This window comes from Oryctolagus cuniculus, chromosome 5 (genome assembly GCF_051225735.1).
Source record: "Oryctolagus cuniculus isolate XC-2025 breed Fujian yellow rabbit chromosome 5, ASM5122573v1, whole genome shotgun sequence".
Taxonomy (NCBI): Eukaryota; Metazoa; Chordata; class Mammalia; order Lagomorpha; family Leporidae; genus Oryctolagus; species Oryctolagus cuniculus.
Window position 1 is genome coordinate 83177466 of NC_142871.1, and position 20573 is coordinate 83198038.

The 20573-nt window shown below is 44.4% G+C and overlaps 1 protein-coding gene across 4 annotated transcripts; it reads right to left on the reverse strand.

The window, feature by feature from the left end:
* Positions 1-324: 324 nt before the first annotated feature.
* On the reverse strand, positions 325-20561 carry PM20D2 (peptidase M20 domain containing 2). 4 transcript variants are annotated; one of them, XM_002714576.6, is made up of 7 exons: positions 19974-20559; positions 17802-17950; positions 13240-13382; positions 10658-10812; positions 8597-8732; positions 5782-5889; positions 325-5569 (listed from the first exon to the last, which is right to left on the reverse strand). In XM_002714576.6, the coding sequence occupies exons 1-7, from the start codon at positions 20436-20438 to the stop codon at positions 5415-5417; spliced, it is 1311 nt and encodes a 436-aa protein (XP_002714622.5). In that variant the 5' UTR covers positions 20439-20559; the 3' UTR covers positions 325-5414. The 4 variants fall into 4 exon arrangements, 3 of the variants coding, with proteins under 3 accessions (XP_002714622.5, XP_089189038.1, XP_089189037.1); XM_089332912.1 differs by lacking the exon at positions 19974-20559 and adding an exon at positions 18623-19800; XR_016233857.1 differs by lacking the exon at positions 10658-10812 and having other exon boundaries at positions 19974-20561.
* Between the last annotated feature and the right edge of the window lie 12 nt (positions 20562-20573).

The window sequence follows — 20573 nt, forward strand, 5'->3', positions numbered from 1 at the left end:
CTGCTGGTTCATTCCCCAAATGGCTGCAACAGCTAGGTCTAGGCTAGGCTGAAGCCAGGAACTCCATCCAGGTCCTCTCCATGTGTGACAGGGGCCCGACTACTTGTGCCACTTACTGTTGCTTTCTCAGGCATATCAGCCAAGAGCTAGATTGGAAGTGGGGCAGCTGGGACTTGAACTGCTATTAATATGGGATGCTGGAGTCACAGGGGCAGCTCAATCAGCTGTGCCCCAATGCCATTCTTTAAAAAATGAAAAAAAAAAAAAAAAAAAAAAAAGAAATATTCAACTTGAAACAAAAAATACTTAACCCATGCCACATAATTGATTGCTTTATAGAGGTCCCATATACAGGTCTGCTTCCTTTTTATTTTTTATTTATTTATTTTTATTTGAAAGGCAGAGTTACGAAGAGGCAGAGGCAGAGAGAGTCTTCCATCCACTGGTTCACTCCATAGATGGCTGCAACAGTCGGAGCTGCATCAATCTGAAGCCGGGAGCCAGGAGCTTCTTCCGGGTCTCCCATGTGGGTGCAGGGGCCCAAGCTGGGACTCAAACTGGCACCCACATGGGACACCAGTATGGCAGATGGCGGCTTTACCTGCTACATCACAGCACGGGCCTCTTTGCTTCCCTTTTAAAAAAATTGACAGGCAGACACAGAGAGAGACCGAAACAGCTCCCATCTGTGGTTTTACTCCCAAAAACCCCAAAGTGGCCAGGGCTGGGACAGACTGGACTGAAGCGAGCAGCTCAGAGCCGGGAACTTAATCTAGGTCTTCACGTGTTGCCTCCCAGCGTCTGCAGCAGCAGGAAGCTGAAGCCAGGAGGGGCACTTGGTATCAAACTCAGACACCGCTTTGTTAGACACAGGCGTCTTCATCAGTGTGTCACCCATCAAGCTAAATGCTTGCCTCCTACTTTCAAAATCAGGTCACTCAAGAGAAAAATAATGTTCCATTTGGTATTATGTTTCAATCATTCATTTAGATTATACCTCTTAAAGTCTGTTGATGTCTGAGGAAAAGGCTTTTGGTACAAGGTGTGGTCAAGGCATTTAATAAAATGCTTTCCAGAAGAACAGGGCCACCTCAAGTAACCCCGCCAGAACCTCTAGTTTAGGTCAGAAACTGTAACTAGGATTCAAGAGCTGTATCATTGTAAACTTTGCACTAAGTCAGCCTAGCCCGCTTCTATTCTCCAAGTTGTAGAGACGGCTACAACCACACAATTAAACTCATCCAAGCACCACCATCTGTTCCCAGAGCTATTTCAGACTCGGAGGATTCCAAACAAGGCAGCAGGAGGACATGCTCAAAAAGCACTAAATACTTACAAGTAAGCTACTATGCTAGATATTGCAAGAGACGAAAAATACACACATACATACATATTTTAAAAAGGCACTGGCTTTAAATATACCACCTAGTGGGGGGGGGGGTAATGTGAGGGTGCTTCACAAAGCTCCTGCAGAAATGGAAATTAAAAGATAATGTGCACTGTCCATGAACTTTTTGAAGATTCCTTGTGTAATCACCAAACTTGTTAAGTGACAATAAAATGTCCCCATTTGAACTAATTCTGGGAGAAAAATTTGTCTCCTTCAAAAACAATACACAAAGTTCTAAATTTCAAAAAACCCTGTTCATTTCTCAGTCTCCTAAAGATCAGCATTCATCATTCAAGAATCAGAGCTAAATGGAACCTGTCCCCACCTAAAAGCCATCCTGTTCACCTACGGGCGAGCGTTTCTCTTCCAGAATCTCCAGCACTGTATCCAAATCCTGAAGACCAACCAACGAGGGGAACTCGCCCGCCCGGAGTGCACATGTTTATGACAACTCAGCAGTCACTTAGGAGAGTGAACAAAGAACTTCATTCTCAAAGGCAAAATTACCATTACAAAAGCAGCCCTCTCCGAAACTCAAAGGTTGCTTCCTCTGAACTTCAGAATAAACTCCAGTGTTCATGGACTTATTCATCCTTTTTACAGTTCAATTAAAGCAAGAAAGAGCCTCTAAAAACCTCTACTATATTAAATAACTGTTAAAATAATGTAAAATAGCAGAGTAAGTTTTCCTCCTGATAGATCTATCAAGAGAAGACTCAAGATCATCAGTTCTCAATCTTTGTCCTCGACATGATAAACCTGACCACATCCCAATGTGTAAAGCCATACTCGGACTAAATTTTTTAAAAATGGAAAGAGAAATATCATAGAAGCTCAAGTGACCCGAATCCTAGTGGCAGGTGGGGACGGGTTTCTCACTCTGGGTTACAGCAGGGAGCAATCGTGCAGACTTTACCTCACTCCCAGCTGCAATTTCACATCTTGTTCCTCCATGCAAGAATGTTCGACAGAGGGCCAATGAACTGGTAACAGAATATGTCAACCTTGAACTTTCTCTAGTTAGTCGTCAACAATAAATAATACACACACAGAACACAAACACTTTTTATGAGCGATGTAACTTGTGACACTTCACAAAGCACAGGCTGTATCCGTGTGTTGGAAAGTTCAGTTATCATTGTTCTAGAATTTTACCAAGGCTGCAGAAAATAAAATTGCACTCCTTAAGAGTCTGTATAAGGAATCTGTATTTGAGAAATTTATACAGTTGGCAGTTAGGAAACTCATTCCACTTAGTTAAATGAGAAGTTTCAGACCTAATTCTTAGCCCGAAGCTTTTCCTGATGCCTTTGCCCCCTTCTAAAGGAAACAGACACCCACCCTGACTAACGCAGAGTATAAATAATCGGACGAGAGTGACATGGAGTGCCAAGTGCCAGACACCGATATGAACCGTCAGAAACCCAGCTTGCAAAGAGCAAAGGCTAAAGGCACTCGGGTAGCTGTCTGCTTGGGTGAGGTCAGTGCTAAAAGGAACACATTTCTAAGCACCAGAAAGTCCAGGAAGGACAAAAAGGCTCAGGCGCCATCAGCTCAAAGTCAACCGGTCAGGGCACAGTGGCCTGAATCCCTTTCTCAGCGCTTTCCATTCAGAGGCCTGAAGTTTTATCCTAGGAAAACTGATGATAGGCTGCAAGTCAGAGAATCAGGTTTTGTTTTGTTACACAGAATAGGAGCTAGCAAAGTTTTTGATACAGAGCCAGCCAGTACACTATTTTAGGTTCTGCTAGTCATAGCACCCGATCGCTGTGCCTTCAAAACAACACTGCAGGTGGGTGTTGTGCCACACTAACCACATTCCACGTCTGAGTGCCTGGGATCAAGTCCGGCCTTAGCTTCCTGCTCATGTCCCTGGGAAGCAGCAGATCTGGCCCAAGTACTTGGGCCCCTGCCACCCCAATGGGAGACCCGAATGGAGTTCCCAGCTCCAGGCTTCAGCATGGCCCAGCCCTGCTGTTGTGGGCATTTGGGGAATGAACTAGCAGACAGAAGATTTTTGATCTCTCTCTCTGCCTTTCAAATAGACCTGTTTTAAAAATGTAAAAACGACTCATTCTCAGCAAGCTGGCTGTATTTTAAAAGGCAAGCTGCTCAGCAAAACATTTCAGAGGACTGAAGGGATAAAGGGATAAGTGATTGAATCTTATTCTCCAAACAGCCAGCTGGACACTCAGAGGGCCCGAAGGACTTGCTCCTGTTCCTCTCATACCCTCTCCATTCCTGGAAGTCCTACTCTCCCATTTCCGAATTCCCCCTAAAATAAAACTGTAATAGTCACAGCTCAAAACACAGAGCTTTACTATATTCACAGCTGAAAACATTGGTTTTACCAATACTTCTCACACTCTTACCATCTCGAAGAAATTCACATGAAATTAAGAATCAGGAAAAATGCATCATTTTAAATTAATACTGGGCTAGCAAGAGGCTTAAGGAGGCTCACATTCTGTCTTCCAAACTCAGCCAATCACAGCATGATCCAGCCAGGCTGGGTAGTCTGGCTTCCCAGCAGAAGACTCCAGAAAGCTGCAAGGCAGGGAAAACCAGTTGTGTGATGTTAAAGATTCAAAACAGCAGAGCTCAAAGCACAGCCAGTGCTTCTCTCTCTCTCTCACCCTCCCAGGACATCCTGGGTTACAATGCAAATAGCTCAGAGGGAGACGCCGATCCTGCCAGTCTATAATTTTTCCCATGACCTGACTAATTCAAGAATTCCTTGAACACATCTCAGAGCTCATGACAGTGGTCCTCCCTCATCCACAGGAGACACAGTCCAACACTGACCACTCGATGCCCGAAACTGTGAACCTTATGTATACTGCTCTTTTCTATACATAAGCACACCGACCTAATGCTTCTTCCATCTTGGATTTCAGTACTTATTATGCACAGTGGCTGTACTTCTGCAGTTTGAAGTCCGACAGCAAAATGAGCACCAGTTTCTCTTTCCTTCTGCATAATTTCACAGACAGAGTTGTTCTTACCAGGCATCTCGGCAACCTCAGTAGAGGATTCTTTCTCCCTTTCCTTGTTCAGCCGAAAACTTCTAGCTTTTCACTTAAAGGACGCACTCTATGGCTTTCCTTTGGCGTATCTGAACTGCCAGCATCACTCTTCCGCTTTCGGGCGTGATTAAGTAAGATAAGGGTGACTTGATTGCAAGTGCTGTGCTGCAGCCTGATAACCCAGACGGCCACCCTGTGGTTAACAGGCAGGTGGCGCAGGCAGCACGGAGATCACTGGTGGCCTGAGTGGGGTGGGGGAGGACTGTCAGATGTCACCATGCTACTCACATCAGCGCATAGCTTTTACAACTGAGGACTGTCGATTCCTGAGATTCTTTTCCATTTAACATTTTAGGACTGCAGTTGACTATAGCTGACTGAAGCCACGGGAAGTACAACTGCGCACATGGGGATGTCAGCCTCCATGTAAAGCAAAGAACGTTCTCAGTTCCCTTCAAATCGCCAGAACCAAAGCTGACTCTTTGTACTTGATTTCCTGGCTGTTTCCCACAAGCATTTCTGAATAAAAGTCACCTGCAGATGCTCTCTACACCAAAACAGAGGGTCAGGTTTTCCACATGAACTCTCCCTAAAGGTAGGAGTTGAATGTAAAACTATTTAGAAGAGAATACCAAGAACTCTTTCATGGGTGTCAATGCTGACTACAAGCCTTGAAAGCTCTTATACCTAGATAGCAGATAAGTGCCTAAAACATAACCACTGGTAAACTTTGCATCATCCAGCTTGTATAAGAAATGGCATTCCATACCAGCTCCTGAAATACCCACACAATCTCATCAAGTCGAGATTTACAAAACTTTTCATTTTGAATAAGGGAGTAACAATTTCTCCACATCCAATCCTCACTTATTAGAAAAGAGGCATTTAACTCCTTTAAGATTGAAAACCAAGCATGCCGTCTTTCATTAAAAAAAGATTATAAAGAAAAAAAAATCATCACTTCTTAATGATTCATAAATGGCTCCTAAGTCTTCCTCTCATTCTACTTTATTTAAAAACTGTTCTTCCTGAAGTTTCAATTTAAAGTCTTCTCGGATTCTTTCCAGCAACTCTGGTTTAAAAATAACGTCCAGTGCAGTCATGGCCAGTGCTTTGGCTGTGCGCAATGTGTAGAATTGAGCTTCTTGTGATCCTAAAAGGCAGAGAAAATAAAATATCTTCATATTAACTAAAATTTAAGTTATTTAGCTTCCCGAGGGAGCTCCCTCCATCTAAGTCGCCTCTCCAATGCCCCCACAGTACAGTATTCTAGGTAGTGAAGTGATCAGCTCAAGTAAACAGTGAGAAAGACAGCTACACTGGGGAGAGAGAGCACATGCCAGAACATCACGGCTGACCACTCACCTGCAGCTGCGGTATACTGCTCAGTATGGTTCAAGGCATCAGATCCAATGTAAAAATAGGGATGAATCCCAGGAACCACAAAAGTCACATTTCCAAAATCAGTAGATCCTTCCAAAACGCAAAATACTGACACTTAGTTAAATTTTTTTACAAGGTTATAACCAGAATTTTGCACTGGGTGTAGCTGTCTGCCCTGTTAGAAAAGACCTTGGCAGTGAACTTAAGAGTTACCCACGTGCTCATGCTTTCACCCCCCCCCCCACTCCAGGTTGTTTACATCTCCATCAGTCACCACAACCGCACTCCCAGGGTCCCGGAGACCAGCCCCTCCCAACCCCACAGCCACTCCCACTGGACCCTGCCCTTCCTTGTCAACTGTTCTCCTGGATAGCACTTTTCAGCTCCGTTTTAGTTTTCCATTTTCATTGGGTTATTTGGTTAATGTCTACCCTGAGTGGATCTGACCACGTGCCTTCCCTCCTGTAGCTAAACTGCTGACAGAGGTAGGGCCAAAGTTGAGGACCGTGAAGGCTGCCCAATACCAAGTTCATGGACTCCAAAGCAAAGCTGACCTCTCCATGCTGTTCAGAAAACAACTCCTCTCAGGGGCAATCCTCTTAAGTATCTTCCTTTAAAAACTATTTTCTGTTCCCTGTCTCCCTCAAGTGTGCATCCATTCTATTTTCCTTGAAAGATAACGTTCTTGAACCAGAGCAGTAGCCGGCGCCGCAGCTCACTAGGCTAATCCTCCGCCTTGCGGCGCCGGCACACCAGGTTCTAGTCCCAGTCGGGGCGCCGGATTCTGTCCCGGTTGCCCCTCTTCCAGGCCAGCTCTCTGCTGTGGCCAGGGAGTGCAGTGGAGGATGGCCCAAGTGCTTGGGCCCTGCACCCCATGGGAGACCAGGAGAAGCACCTGGCTCCTGGCTTTGGATTAGCGCGGTGTGCCGGCCGCAGCGTGCTAGCTGCGGCAGCCATTGGAGGGTGAACCAACGGCAAAGGAAGGCCTTTCTCTCTATCTCTCTCTCTCACTGTCCACTCTGCCTGTTAAAAAAAAAAAAAAAAAACAAGAAACAGAGCAGCCTTCCTCCACCATCTCCTGTCTCACCACTCAGTGCAGCAGGTAGAGAAGTGAGATCCAGCTGGGTCCCACCAGCCATCAACTGTTTTCTTCCCAATCACCCAAGAGTTTATCATTGGTGGTCCAACGGCCCCTGGACCACACTTATCTCACTCCCACTCGCACCTGCCATGATTTTCTCCTCCTGCCCTCCTATGTGTTCTCTCCTCCCTCAGCTTCCGGGCCTGCACCCTCCTGACTGCCAGGCTCTCTGCCTCTCTGTGTCCTCTGGATCCCTTAAATGCTACAGGCCCCCAGGACTTCCTCTTCAGGGTCTTTTCCCTCCCTGGACTCAGGCAACCACATGAATACCTATGTCGTCAATTATTTCCCACATAGCAGCAACTCTTAAATCTCCAACCTAGACCTTTATGGGGGCTTCAGATTCAACAGGCTGCTAAACAGCTCCACTAAGAAATCCTTTAAGCACCCCGAATTTAACACGCTAACAATTGATACCAACCTACTTGGCCCAACCTCTTTATTTTGAACTCATCTCAACAAACAATATCAAATCCTTTAGGAACAACTTCCTCAACATCCATTATTGTTTGAGGAGACATCTCTATCTTGCAAACTTATTAGTAACATCCTTTTAAAAGGAAAAAAATTCTGGCCGGTGCTGCGGCTCACTAGGCTAATCCTCCACCTTGCGGAGACGGCACACCGGGTTCTAGTCCCGGTCGCAGCACCAGATTCTGTCCTGGTTGCCCCTCTTCCAGGCCAGCTCTCTGCTGTGGCTAGGGAGTGCAGTGGAGGATGGCCCAAGTGCTTGGGCCCTGCACCCCATGGGAGACCAGGAGAAGCACCTGGCTCCTGCCTTCGGATCAGCGCGGTGCGCCGGCCGCAGCGCACCGGCGGCCGCAGCGCCCATTGGAGGGTGAACCAATGGTAAAGGAAGACCTTTCTCTCTGTCTCTATCACTGTCCACTCTGCCTGTCCAAAAAAAAAAAAAAAAAAAAAAAAAAAAAAAAAAGGAAAAAAATCTAAAATGACATGATTTTTTAAATTCCAATATTTGTCTGTCAATCCCTGGAAACTGAAAGGACCCCGGATAAAGAAGTACTTAGTAACCTGCCTATTACGATAACTGAGGATGAATTTAAATTCTAGGTCCCACTTTAGTAGCTTTGGATTAAAATCGGAATTGAGAGAGGTCAGCTAGTATCTAGTGCACCAACTTAAACCATGGCTTATGGCACCCGCATCACCTGTGGGAGTACCTCGTTTGAGTCCTGGCCATCCCACTTCTGATCCACCTTCCTGCTAATGCACAACCTCGGGAGATAGCAGGTAAAGGCTCAAGTAGTTGGGCCCCTGCCAACCACATGGAGACCTGGATTGAATCCCACGCCCCTTGCTTCAGCCTGGCCCAGCCCTGGCTGTTGTGGGTATTTGGAGGAATATACCAACAGATGAAAGGTCTCTCTCTCTCTACCTTTCAAATAAAATAAAAGTAAATCAAAAAATTAAAACCAAGCAAATTTAGACCTTAGAGATATTTAGATTATAGACCAAAGAGTAGGTTGATATTCTACACTCACTGAAGAGTCCATCAGTTTCTTTCCCCTAACCATTATCGGAAAATATCATTAAAAACATCAGCAATACCTATCTCTCAAACAGTAAAACCATTTAACCAAAGACAGTTCTTCTCTTCCTCAAATGGCTCAATATGTAATAAAAGAACTGAATTACCTGAAGGGCCATTCAAAGTTGCATCTTCTGAAATGAAATCTATTCCCAGTTTTTTTCCATTTTCAATATAAGCTTTCCATAAGCTTTTATTGGGAAGAACATTGTAATAATCATGTGCTCCACCTTTAATTTCTACCTAGTTAAAAAAATCACAAAATAAATTTTGAAATAAAAACCTCAAAATTCACTATTTAATTTTCAAAGCAGTGATGGTTCTCTAAGAGGAGGAGAAAAGGGAAAGTACTTCTCCTTCTAGATGGAAACTCTCTCAAATCTCTTTACCTTGAAAAAAAATGTATATTTTCTCTTTTATGTTATATATGTACCAGACACACAATGTCACCAAGCTCTACAGTAGCCAATAAGAGCTTGGAAATTTCTATTTTAATCAGCATCCCTAAGGAATTCTGTTGCAGGTGGGTTTGAAAAAAACAACACTCTGTAAGGTTGGAATTATGACGCACTGGGTTAAGCTGCTGCCTGCAATGCTGGCATCCCAAAGGAGTGCAGGTTCAAGTCCTGGCTGCTCCCTGCTAATAGGCCTGGGAAAGCAGTGGAAGATAGCCCAAGTACTTGGACCCCTGACACCCATGCGGGAGACGCACTAGATGGAGGTCCAGGCTCCTGATGTTGGACTCGCTCATCCTGGGCTGTTGTAGCCATCTGGAGGGTAAACCAGTGGATAGATCTCTGTCTCTCTTTCTCTGTCTTTCCCTCTCTCTAACTTGCCTTTCAAATAAATAAAATAAACATTAAACAAACAAACCACACTCTGAGGAACCCTGCTCTAGGATTCATTCTCCAAAAGGAAGTAGGCTTCACTAATATCCAACATAAAAACTGACCCTGAAAACACAGCCTGGTCTGAAAGGAATGATGATGGGGTGGGTGTCTGGTGCAGCAGTTAAGACACCACCAGGAATGCCACAGCCCATACTGGAGTGCCTGGGATTGAGTCTTGGCTCAGCTTCCTATTCCAGTTTCTTGCTGAAGGGCACCCTGGGAGGCAGCAGGTGACGGCTCAAGTACTTGGATCCCTGCCACCCATTTGGGAGACCCTGATTGAATCCCTGGCTCCTGGCTTCAGCCTTCCCTAGCCCCAGCCATTGCAGCCGTTTGGGGAGTGAACCAGCAGATGAAACACCTTTCTCTCTTTAACTCTGCATTTCAAATAAATAAGTAAATAATTGTTTTAAAAAAATGAAGAAACAAAGTGACTGACTTTATGGCTGAACTCAACAAGGCCTTGTGGCCAACTTCTGTGACTATTTTCACTTCCATTCCAACAAGCCCAAAGTATTTGTATCTCTACTACATGTTTACATGAATTATTCACCAAAAATAGGCTTTCTGGTTTTGTCATAAAATAGGAACCATCCAGGCAATTCTACAAGCACAGCTGACAATTAGGAAGGATGAAACCTGCAGAAGGGCAAGGACGCAAGTACAGCAGTGTCAGTCATCCCCATCACGAAGCAAGACGACTTGTGGTCTTTCCTATCACAGGCATTAAAGTAAAAGGTCGGGCTGGTGCTGTGGCGTAGCAGGTACAGCTGCTACCTGCAGTGCCAGCATCCCATATGGGCGCTGGTTCAAGTCCTGGCTGCTCCACTTCCGATCCAGCTCTCTGCTATGGCCTAAGAAAGCAGTAGAAGATGGCCTAAGTCCTCGGGCCCCTGTACCCATGTTGGAGACTGCGAAGAAGCTCCTGGCTCTTGGCTTTGGATTGGCACAGCTCCAGCCATTACAATTATTTAGAGAGTGAACCACCAGATGGAGGACCCCTTTCTCTCTCTCTCTCTCTCTCTCTCTCTCTCTCTGCCTCTGCCTCTCTGTAACTGACTTTCCAATAAATAAATCTTTAAAAAAAAAAAAAAACAGTAAAAGGTCTAAGAATTCAACACTTGCACGTTAACTATTCAGCCAACCCAATTTGCATGTTGAAGACAGCACCAAATGAAAAGGATGCACATTAGGTTTCCATCATACTCCATATATAACTGCCCCAGCCTGCCTCTATACCTCTGAGTCTAACTTAGAGTAACTCTTAAAGGTTCTTACTGTGCACCCTGTAGCCAAAGCTGCAGCTCTGAAGCAATCTTCTGCCTTTTTGGTCAAAACTTGAAGCTCTTTCATTGAGGGTGCACGGAAGTAATAGATTAATTCAGAGTAACAGGGAATGATATTGGGTTTTACACCACCATTTTTTATTATACCTATGAAAAGAATCAAATTACCGGAATTAACCTTGGTGACCACTTCCTTAAATTTAAACACACCCATATAGTTTTCCAGCCAATATGACACAGAGATCATTTTAAATTATTTGCTTTATCAATATGCCAAAGACTTTGATATATTATACAACAAAATTTTTATATACAGGGTATTATTTTCTCACTAATTGGAAAAATATATATAAAGTAATTATTTATACAAATTTATCCTAAGAAAAATACATAATGTTAAGAAATTATATGAGATTATTAAAAAAACTGTTACAAATTATCTAACCACAAAAATAAACATAGTAACAACTTAAGCTTCCTGGAAAATAGTTTTATTTCAGTAGGCTTTGTTTCAGTTGGACAATTTGATAAACTTCTGAAATAAAAAAGGGGGAAAACATGAGATTCTACTCATATGCACGGATTTCAAAAATGTTTTAGACCAAAATAAACTGATGTCATTTTCAATGAACTTTTTTGAAGTGCCCTCATATCATTACCCTTGTACTTCAAGAATTCCATGAATGTTTTAAAATGGCATTTAGCTAGGAAAACAGTTTTCATGCCAAAAACAAATCAATGCAGGGCAAGATCACAAAGTACTCTAAACAGTCAAGGCAAAGCAATTTATCTGTTACACAGAACAAAGACTTATTCACCCAAAGTAAGAACTAAAATAGATATGCAAAAGTAATTTCATATGACCTACTTTAAAAAAATATTTCTAGATATCCCCATTTGTTCCTTTTAAGAAAACTAATGCAGGAGATTGGTAAAAGTACAATTACAAACTGATTCCAGCCTATAGCAAGATCAGGTAAAGAACAGGTATCAAAGTATAACAATTTCCTAAATCATAAGAAAATAAATTAAAAACAAACTTCTGCCTTCAAGAGAGTATTTATTATTGTATTTTTATAATATTGATAGACATAATTTTAAAAGATGTTACTCAGGGTTGATACTGCCAGCCTGCAATGCTGGCATCCCTTATGGACACTGTTTTGAGACCCAGCTGCTGCACTTCCGATCCAGCTCTCTGCTATGGCCTGGGAAAGCAGCAGAGGATGGCCCAAATCCTTGGGCCCCTGCATCCATGTGGGAGACCCTGAAGAAGCTCCTGGCTTTGGGCTTCAGATCAGCCCAGCTCAGGCCATTGTAGCCATTTGAGGAGTGAACCAGTGGATGCAAGACCTTTCTCTCTCTCTCTGCCTCAGCCTCTCTGTAACTCTGCCTTTCAAATAAAGAAATAAATCTTTTTTAAAAAATGTTACTCAAAATTTAATAGCACTTGAATAAATTAAACCAGTAATTATTACACTTGTTTATAAACTGAAGAAAAACATTACTTTATCATTACAACAAATAATCAAGTCCTAATTTTCTTTTTTTTTTTTTTAAAGATGGATTTATTGCCGGCGCCGTGGCTCAATAGGCTAATCCTTCACCTTGCGGCGCCGGCACACCGGGTTCTAGTCCCGGTTGGGGCGCCGGATTCTGTCCCGGTTGCCCCTCTTCCAGGCCAGCTCTCTGCTATGGCCAGGGAGTGTAGTGGAGGATGGCCCAGGTGCTTGGGCCCTGCACCCCATGGGAGACCAGGAAAAGCACCTGGCTCCTGGCTCCTGCCAGGATCAGCGCGGTGCGCCGGCTGCAGCGGCGGCCATTGGAGGGTGAACCAACGGCAAAGGAAGACCTTTCTCTCTCTGTCTCTCTCTCTCACTGTCCACTCTGCCTGTCAAAAAAAAAAAAAAAAAAAAAAAAAAAAAAAAAAAAAAAAAAGATGGATTTATTTATTTGAAAGTCAAAGTTACACAGAGAGAGAAGGAGAGGCAGAGAGAGAGAGAGAGAGGTCTTCCATCCGCTGGTTCACTCTCCAATTGGCCATAACGGCCAGAGCTGCACTGATCCAAAGCCAGGAGCCAGGAGCTTCTTCCGGCTCTCCCACGTGGGTGCAGGGACCCAAGAACTTAGGCCATCTTCTACTGGTTTCCCAGGCCATAGCAAAGAGCTGGATCGGAAGTGGAACAGCCAGGTCTTGAACTGGCACCCATATGGGATGCTGGCGCTTGAGGCCAGGGCATTAACCCGCTGCACCACAGCGCCAGCCCTAAGTTCTAATTTTCAAATCCCACAGAAAGAATGTTGACTTCCTATGTAAAACCTTTTATCTCTGTTACTGAGAGACAACCATTCCATTTATTTATCATAATTATAGTTGTCTTCCTACCCTTGTATGGACAAACAGCCTAAGATGCAGCTACATGAATGTCTGAAAACATGTTTAAAAAGTCCACAATATTCATATGAAGTAGATAACATTTTGTGAAATGCTTTTTAAAAATCAAACAGTAAGCAGTTATACTGCATCGAATATACCAAGCACCATCTGTTACACTGAGTATTTGGCATTCATACCGTGCGTTCTCCAGGCTGGTTTCATTTGCTGTCTTAGCACAGACAGGTTGTTGTAGGCGAGAACCGCTGCATCTAAGGCATTTACTCCTTCCCAGGGGTAAGCAGCAGCGTGGGACGCTTTTCCATAATATTTCACAGTCATGCTAGAGAATAAAGAGGCATCTGAAGTTACTTCTCCCATTATCACTAAAGTAAGAAAACTCAGAGGTACCCAGTGGTTATTCAAAATGAGATCGCAATGCTGGAACTTTGATGTGTAAATGATTCACTTGTGTTATAGCGCACTCTTACGTAACACAGTGCCTGACACAAAGAAAGCATTCCGAAAAGAGAAGAGAACTCTGCTTGCTCAGACTAAATCTGTACGCAACCCAATTCAAACTGATAGGCACTACTGCAGTGGGGCTAGAATCACAAAGCAAAGGGCTCTTGTCTCCTTTTATGTTGCACCGAGATACTTCTGTACCAAAGGTCTGCAAAAACACCTAATCCTGTCTGCAGAGGGGGAGGCCAGGGAAAGACAGAAAGGAAGTCATATTTGAAGTAGGCTAGGACAACCTCTGAAGATGAGGTTATATTTACAACTCACTGGAAGATACCCTAGCATTAGGTCAGTTAATCAATAATTTATTAATCATAATTAATAAACAAATAATTTATTGATGTTCCAAAATATATATTATATATTAATAACCAATAATTTACTAATGTCCAAAAAATATACATCACTAACTATATCTATTACATATATTAATGACCAAGAATTTATTAATGCCCCAAAATACATGTATCACTAATATTTTAAGATTTCATAAACTGCTTGTTACTCTATTTGTGATTGCTCTCATGCCAGTCTACATACCCAGATACAATTAAAAAATGGGTTTAGAAAAACAACTGCATATTAGTTACTTATAATGCTCAATGATTTACTTGCTTAGTTAAGACTTTTTAATCCTAATAGTACTTACATTCAGATTATTTTGAAAAGCACTCTGAACTCTTTTTATGTCTATATCTTTTTTTAAAAGATTTTTTTATTTATTTATTTGAAAGGTAGAGTTACAGACAGTGAGAGGGAGAGACAGAGAGAAAGGTCTTCCTTCCATTGGTTCACTCCCCAAATGGCCACTACGGCCAGAGCTATGCCGATCCAAAGCCAGGAGCCAGGTGCTTCCTCCTGGTCTCCCATGTGGGTGCAGGCACCCAAGCACTTGGGCCATCCTCCACTGCCCTCCCAGGCCACAGCAGAGAGCTGGACTGGAAGAGGAGCAACCAGGACTAGAACCCAACGCCCATATGGGATTCCGGCGCCAAAGGTGGAGGATTAGCCAAGTGAGCCATGGCGCCAGTCCCTTTATGTCTATCTCTTTTTATGCTGAGACAACCTACATGACATGTTTTTTCCTTAGAAACAATGCTTCGGCATGACCGTACTGTACACAGCAGGTTAAGCCACCACCTGCAGCTCCAGTGTCCCAGATCAAAGGGCTGGTTTGAGTCCTGGCTACTCTACTTCTAATCTAGCTCCCAGCTAATGCACCTAGGAAAGCAGTAGAAGCTGGCCCATGTACTTGGGCCCCTGACATCCATGGGGGGAGACTGTGATAGGTGTCTGGGCTTCTGGTTTTGGCCTCAGCTAGCCCAAGTCACTGTGGTTTTTTGGGAAATAAATCAGCAGATAGAGGATTCTCTCTCTCTCTCTCTCTCTCTCTCTGTAACTTTCCAATAAACAAATAAACCTTAAAAAAAATGTTTCCACTGCAAGTAAACCACAGTCAAAATAACTCCAGAGCTCAAGATAACATCAGTCCCATGTCTTATAAATCCTGGACAAGCAGCAACCAGTTAGATACAAAGTAATTGCCAAATTTGTTAACATTTCTCCATTTCTAAACCATCCTTAAAGAAAATAGGGCACCGCCATTCTCATGCAAGTCCAGCAGAGCAACCATGCCACCTGGATTCATGTTCTCATCAAGAAAGAACTGGCAGAGGCCGGTGCCATGGCACAGTAGGTTAAACCTCCACCTGCAGTGCCGGCATCCCATATGGGCGCCTGGTTCTAGTCCTGGTTGCTCCTCTTCCAGTCCAGCTCTCTGCTGTGGCCCGGGAAGGCAGTGGAGGATGGCCCAAGTGCTTGGGCCCTGCACCCACATGGGAGACCAGGAAGAAGCTCCTGGCTCCTGGGTTTGGATCGGCGCAGCACCGGCTGTAGTGGCCATTTGGGGGTGAACCAACGGAAGGAAGACCTTTCTCTCTGTCTCTCTCTCACTGTCTAACTCTATCTGGCAAATAAATTGAAAAAAAAAAACTTAAAAAAAAGAAAGAACTGATTTTTCTTGAAATCAGCAAGGATCTGCTTGGTTTGTTCTGTAGCCCATTATAAAAGCTTTCACTTTTTCTGGTCTCTGTTCTTCAACTCTGCCCTTAATTGATTTCAGACAATTTTTTTAAAGCATTGACTTTTTTTTTTAAGATTTATTTATTTATTTGAAAGGCAGAGTTACAGAGAGGCAGAGGCAGAGAGAGAGAATGAGAAAGAGAGAGAGAGAGAAGGAGAGAGAGGTCTTCTATCCCCTGGTTCACTCTCCAGTTAGCCGCAACAGCCAGGGCTCCACCTATCTGAAGCCAGGAGCCAGGAGCTTCCTCCAGGTCTCCCACTTGGGTGCAGGGACCCAAGGACCTGGGCCATCTTCTACTGCTTTCCCAGGCCATAGCAGAGAGCTGGATCGGAAGTGGAAGAGCTGGGTCACAAACCTGTGCCCATATGGGATGCCCGCACTGCAGGCAGGGCTTTAACTCGCTGCACCACAGCGCCAGCCCCTTCATGTAATTTTGACGTACTTCTATGATTCTTTTGTGAGTTTCCTGCAAGTGGTTGTTCCTAACAGTATCAATGCCTGTGATCACTGTGCTGTCTACCTTAGCCCTCGAGGGCTTGGGCAGAGGCACTTCCGCCAACGAGCGCATCATCACTAATCCTCCCCTGTTCCTGGGTGTTGTAAATGTCAGAGAAAGCACTGTGGCTGATGAGCTCCTCATAGATAATCCTGATGGCCCCAGAGCAGGAGCTGAGAGCTCTGGATCGCTCTCAGGGAGGCAGGCTGGGCGGGAAAGCTGCCTGATCTTTTTAATGGGCTAGATTCAGGAGTCCTCTGAAAGCTCATGTCATTTCTCCACTGAACCTCACCCATAAGACTTTAGGATACCAGTCATTTCCTACCATATATAATTAGCTTCTTATCACCATCACCTTGAAACTAGAATTTATCAAAACTGTTGATAAATATTACTAAAAGGAAAAAGAAGCCCTTCACTTCTTCCAGGTTTACTTCTATTTATAACTGATGCACAACTGCAGGAAAAGAAATGGTGGGGTTCCAGTGCGAGATGCTTGAGGACAATCTAGATGCACCGCTGGGAGGGTATTTCCCTACACAGGGAGAACCCAGGGTTTTCCTGAAGCAGCTGAGCAGTGATTTCCTGTGACTACAACACTAACTGGACCACTAACACTATGGCTGAAATTTCTCCTGTGAAAAATTCAAGCCACTTAATGATGCATCAAAAAAGTGGGCTTCTCAACATAAAGATAAATAGGTTTCAGTACCAAACCAATCAATCTGAAAAGCACAGACTGACAAATTCCACTAAAATCCACAGCTACTGGAGCCAACTTTGTGGCTTAGCAGGTAAAGCCATCACCTGCAATGCTAACATCCCATATAGTTGCTAGGTCCAGTCCTGGCTGCTCCACTTCCAATCCAGCTCCCTGCTAATCCACCTGAGAAAACAGCTGAAGATGGCCCAAGACCTTGTGCCCCTGCACCCACGTGGGAGACCTGGAAGAAGCTCCTGGTCCAGCCCTAGCTGTTGTGGCCATTTGGGGAGTGAACCAGCAGATGGAAGATTTTTCTCTCTCTCTCTAACTGTACCTTTCAAATAAATAAAAATAAACCTTTTTTATTTTTAAAAAATCCACAGCTACTCAGGTTTCTACATCCCCTTCTCCATACATAATTTATCCTCTTTGCAGAGAATCCAAATAAAAAGTATGTTTTCTTCCCAAGTATACACTCTCTTTTCAGTTGTAAAGACAACTTCTTGAATGGGACCGAGAATGGAAGGAGGAGAAGGTGAAGGAAGGGGGGGGGGGGGTGTGTGGGTATGGTGGGAAGATTCACTATATTCCTAAAGTTGTACTTATGAAGTGCATGAAGTCTGTATTTCTTAAATAAAAGCTTTCTTTACAGGGGGAAAAAAGACAACTCCTTATCAAACTAATCAAAGAAACTATTACTTTCAGAGTTCAAAATAGATCATAAGCATTAACATGTTCTATTTGATATTCCTATGCTTTTTAGCACAATTTTAATACTCCAATTATAAACACCATTAAATTTTCAATTACCAGAGGCTTGCCAAATGTCATTCAATGTACATTACAAAGTATCACATCATTATCTTTCAATTTATTTCAATTAATGTTTTAAGTGGGTAAATGTCAAATATTCTATGGCCTGTTTTCCACTAAGTTTACCTTCAACTTGATTACTTACTCGTGTTCAGCCACATCCGGTAGATAAGCAGCGTTCTCCTGGGATGGGTGGGCCATAAAAACAACATCAAGGTTTTTAAAGGCCCCTGCTTCAATTAAATCAATTTTGCCACCACCATCTTCTTCAGCAGGGGTTCCCAGGACAATGACCTGGAAGGAAATAGCTATGTCAGAGCAAAACGAGCAAAAAAAGTTCCTCGTAGGAAATATCAAACAGGTTCCCTCGCATATCCATATTCACAATCTACACGGAAGTCCTCAAACTACAGAGAGAGGTTTTCTTCCCTGATACTTATACAGTGGTCGTAAATACGATGCTAAATTCATCACAGAATCTACATAGTCGAGCCAACTTGGTATAAGGTACGGATTAGAGACCCTGCAGAAGCCTTCCCCAGTTTTATAGCAAGTTCTTATAACCCACGGTAAATATGAAACAAGTTAAATACTACATACCTAGTTCCTCAACTTTTGTTAGAATTCATTTCTTAAAGCTTCTTCCTGGGCCTTTTAGAACATGCATAAGGACCCAGGAGGACTTCACCGGCAAGGAACTGTCCAGCTCCTTCTAGTGATCCTCACAACACCCCTGTGAGGTAGGTGAGCGCTCTGCCCAGCACTGCGGGAAGGCGGTTCTGAGGGACAGAGTGGACACGTCTTCAGGCAGAGCTGGCATCAGCAGAGGCCTTGACCTCCAGGCCTGAACTCTGATTCCTCACTGAGCTCCCTACTTACAAGTCTTTACTCATTAATCCTTTACGAAAACCATTAAACAAGTCTTAATACCATGGTTAGAAACGACCAACTATTACACAAACTTACTAATTCGATTCCACCAGTTCAACCAGGCAGATTTATTGGTCACCAAACACCTAATTAAACAAAAGAGAACTTTACAGAATAAACATTTTACTTTGATATTTAAGCTTAATTTCTGCAAACAGTTCTTAAAAGCAAGGTTAAAAAGGATTGATAAACAACTAATATATTTTCAAGGTCAAGTACAAGAAAGAACGTGAAGATACAAGCTTGAAAAAGTCTTGGCTTACACAGGAATGGCTTAAATCCCATTTTCAGGTAAGGCAGATAACTTAACCTTGCTAAAACTGAGCACAACCATTTGAAATTAGAAATTTATGCATTTCCCAAAGTCTAGCTTTCTTTAGAAGCTGTGAAGCACCTCAACTCTTTTAAGCTGCTCGTTACTCTTAACATCAAAATTTGATGATTCTGTTGCTCGCTATTCAAAATCTTTCATAAACTTCGGGAAAGTTCATCTCTCTCCAGCGTGTCATGCAATGACAAAGGACACCCCCCTCCAGAGCAAAACAAAACAAAAACCTAATAAAATGCAAAAATAAGCCCAGAAGCAGAAAAGTGAAGGCAACTAAAGAGAAAAAGCCACAAAAGATGGAACTGTTAGGGTCAAAGGGAAAAGGTTACTGACATGGGGAGGGGAGAATGAACTATGGAATATTAAAACATTTGTCTTCCCTTTAACCTGAATGATGATTGAATCTTAGCTCACAGAATGAAGAAAATACCATCTGGAAAAACAGAGTAACACAAGATTAAACTTGCCTATGACAAGCGTAAAATGGCATTTCCCCCTTTACAGACGAGACAGAGATATTTCTTAACATTATGAACTAAAAATTCTGACTTAAGGACGAACTCCTCGACGTAGTTAAGGGTTTTGGCTTCGTCATTTGCATACTTGTAGTGGCTCCGCGGTCCTGACGACTGAAAAGTTCCTGTCTAAAGACTCTAAAGCAGCTCCTATGACCGCCATAAACCAAAGAGATCTTCCGGAGCTTATTAACGAATTAAAGTGAGACTGTAGATTTCCTACAAAAAATTATTTCCTCTAGCGATTGCATAATGTTGTCAGCAAATTGCGGTGGCCTCGGTTACCAAAAATAACCCGTAACGACAATCGGGCCCGGTTCTAAGCTCCTTCCTAAGGGACGGTTCATGGAGTTGTTTACGACTACAGAAGGGGTTACGAAAGTCTGCAAAATGTCTCCTGTCGGCAACTCGGGAACCCCTGCCTCTCCATCGCGGGGTTTTGTTCTGACTTTGGGCAAAGGCGAGGGTTGCCGGCGATCGGGATGCACAGGGGAGCTGCGATCCCGGGTCGCTCCTGGAGTCGCGCGCCCCGGCCCCACCTCACCTTGACCGGCGGAGACGCTCCCGGGAGGCCCTCCAGGGCCCCCTTCACGCCCAGCGCGGCCGCCGCCCCGACCTCGGCGATGAGGTTGTGGCCGCAGGCGTGGCCGATGCCGGGCAGCGCGTCGTACTCGCAGAGGAAGCCCAGGTGCAGCGGGCGCGGCGCGGCGCTCTGCGCGCGGCCGCCCGGCGACTCCCACTCGGCGCGGAAGGCCGTGGGCAGCTGGTAGTGCGGCTGCACCGCCCAGGAGGCGGCCGGAGGCTCGCGCTCGAAGAAGCGCGTCAGGACTCCGTGGGCATGGTGCTCCTCGTAGGCCAGCTCGGGCTCGCTCCAGATGGCGCGGCTCAGGGCCCACAGCCGCTCGGCCGCCTCTTCGATGCGCTCCGCGGCGCGCAGCTTCAGCAGCTCCAGCTCCGAGACGCCGAAGCACGCGCCCCCCTCCACGGGCCGCTCCTCTCCGGGTCTCATCGTGCCCCGGCCAGCGACCTGCAGCCCACCGCTAGCTTGCTCGCTCGCTCGCAGCTGCTCACTGCACCCTCGCACGCGCGCAGCTGCCCAACGAGCCCCGGGCGCACTCCCGAAGGCCCTCCCCGAGCCCGGGCG

Coding starts and splice junctions, on each gene's coding strand:
- PM20D2 (XM_002714576.6), bottom strand. CDS start 20,438: ATGAGACCCGGAGAGGAGCGGCCCGTGGAGGGGGGCGCGTGCTTCGGC. Junction 8,733..10,657: donor CTTTGGCTACAGGGTGCACA/GTAAGAACCTTT, acceptor TTTTTTAACTAG/GTAGAAATTAAAGGTGGAGC. Junction 5,570..5,781: donor GCAGTATACCGCAGCTGCAG/GTGAGTGGTCAG, acceptor TCTGCCTTTTAG/GATCACAAGAAGCTCAATTC.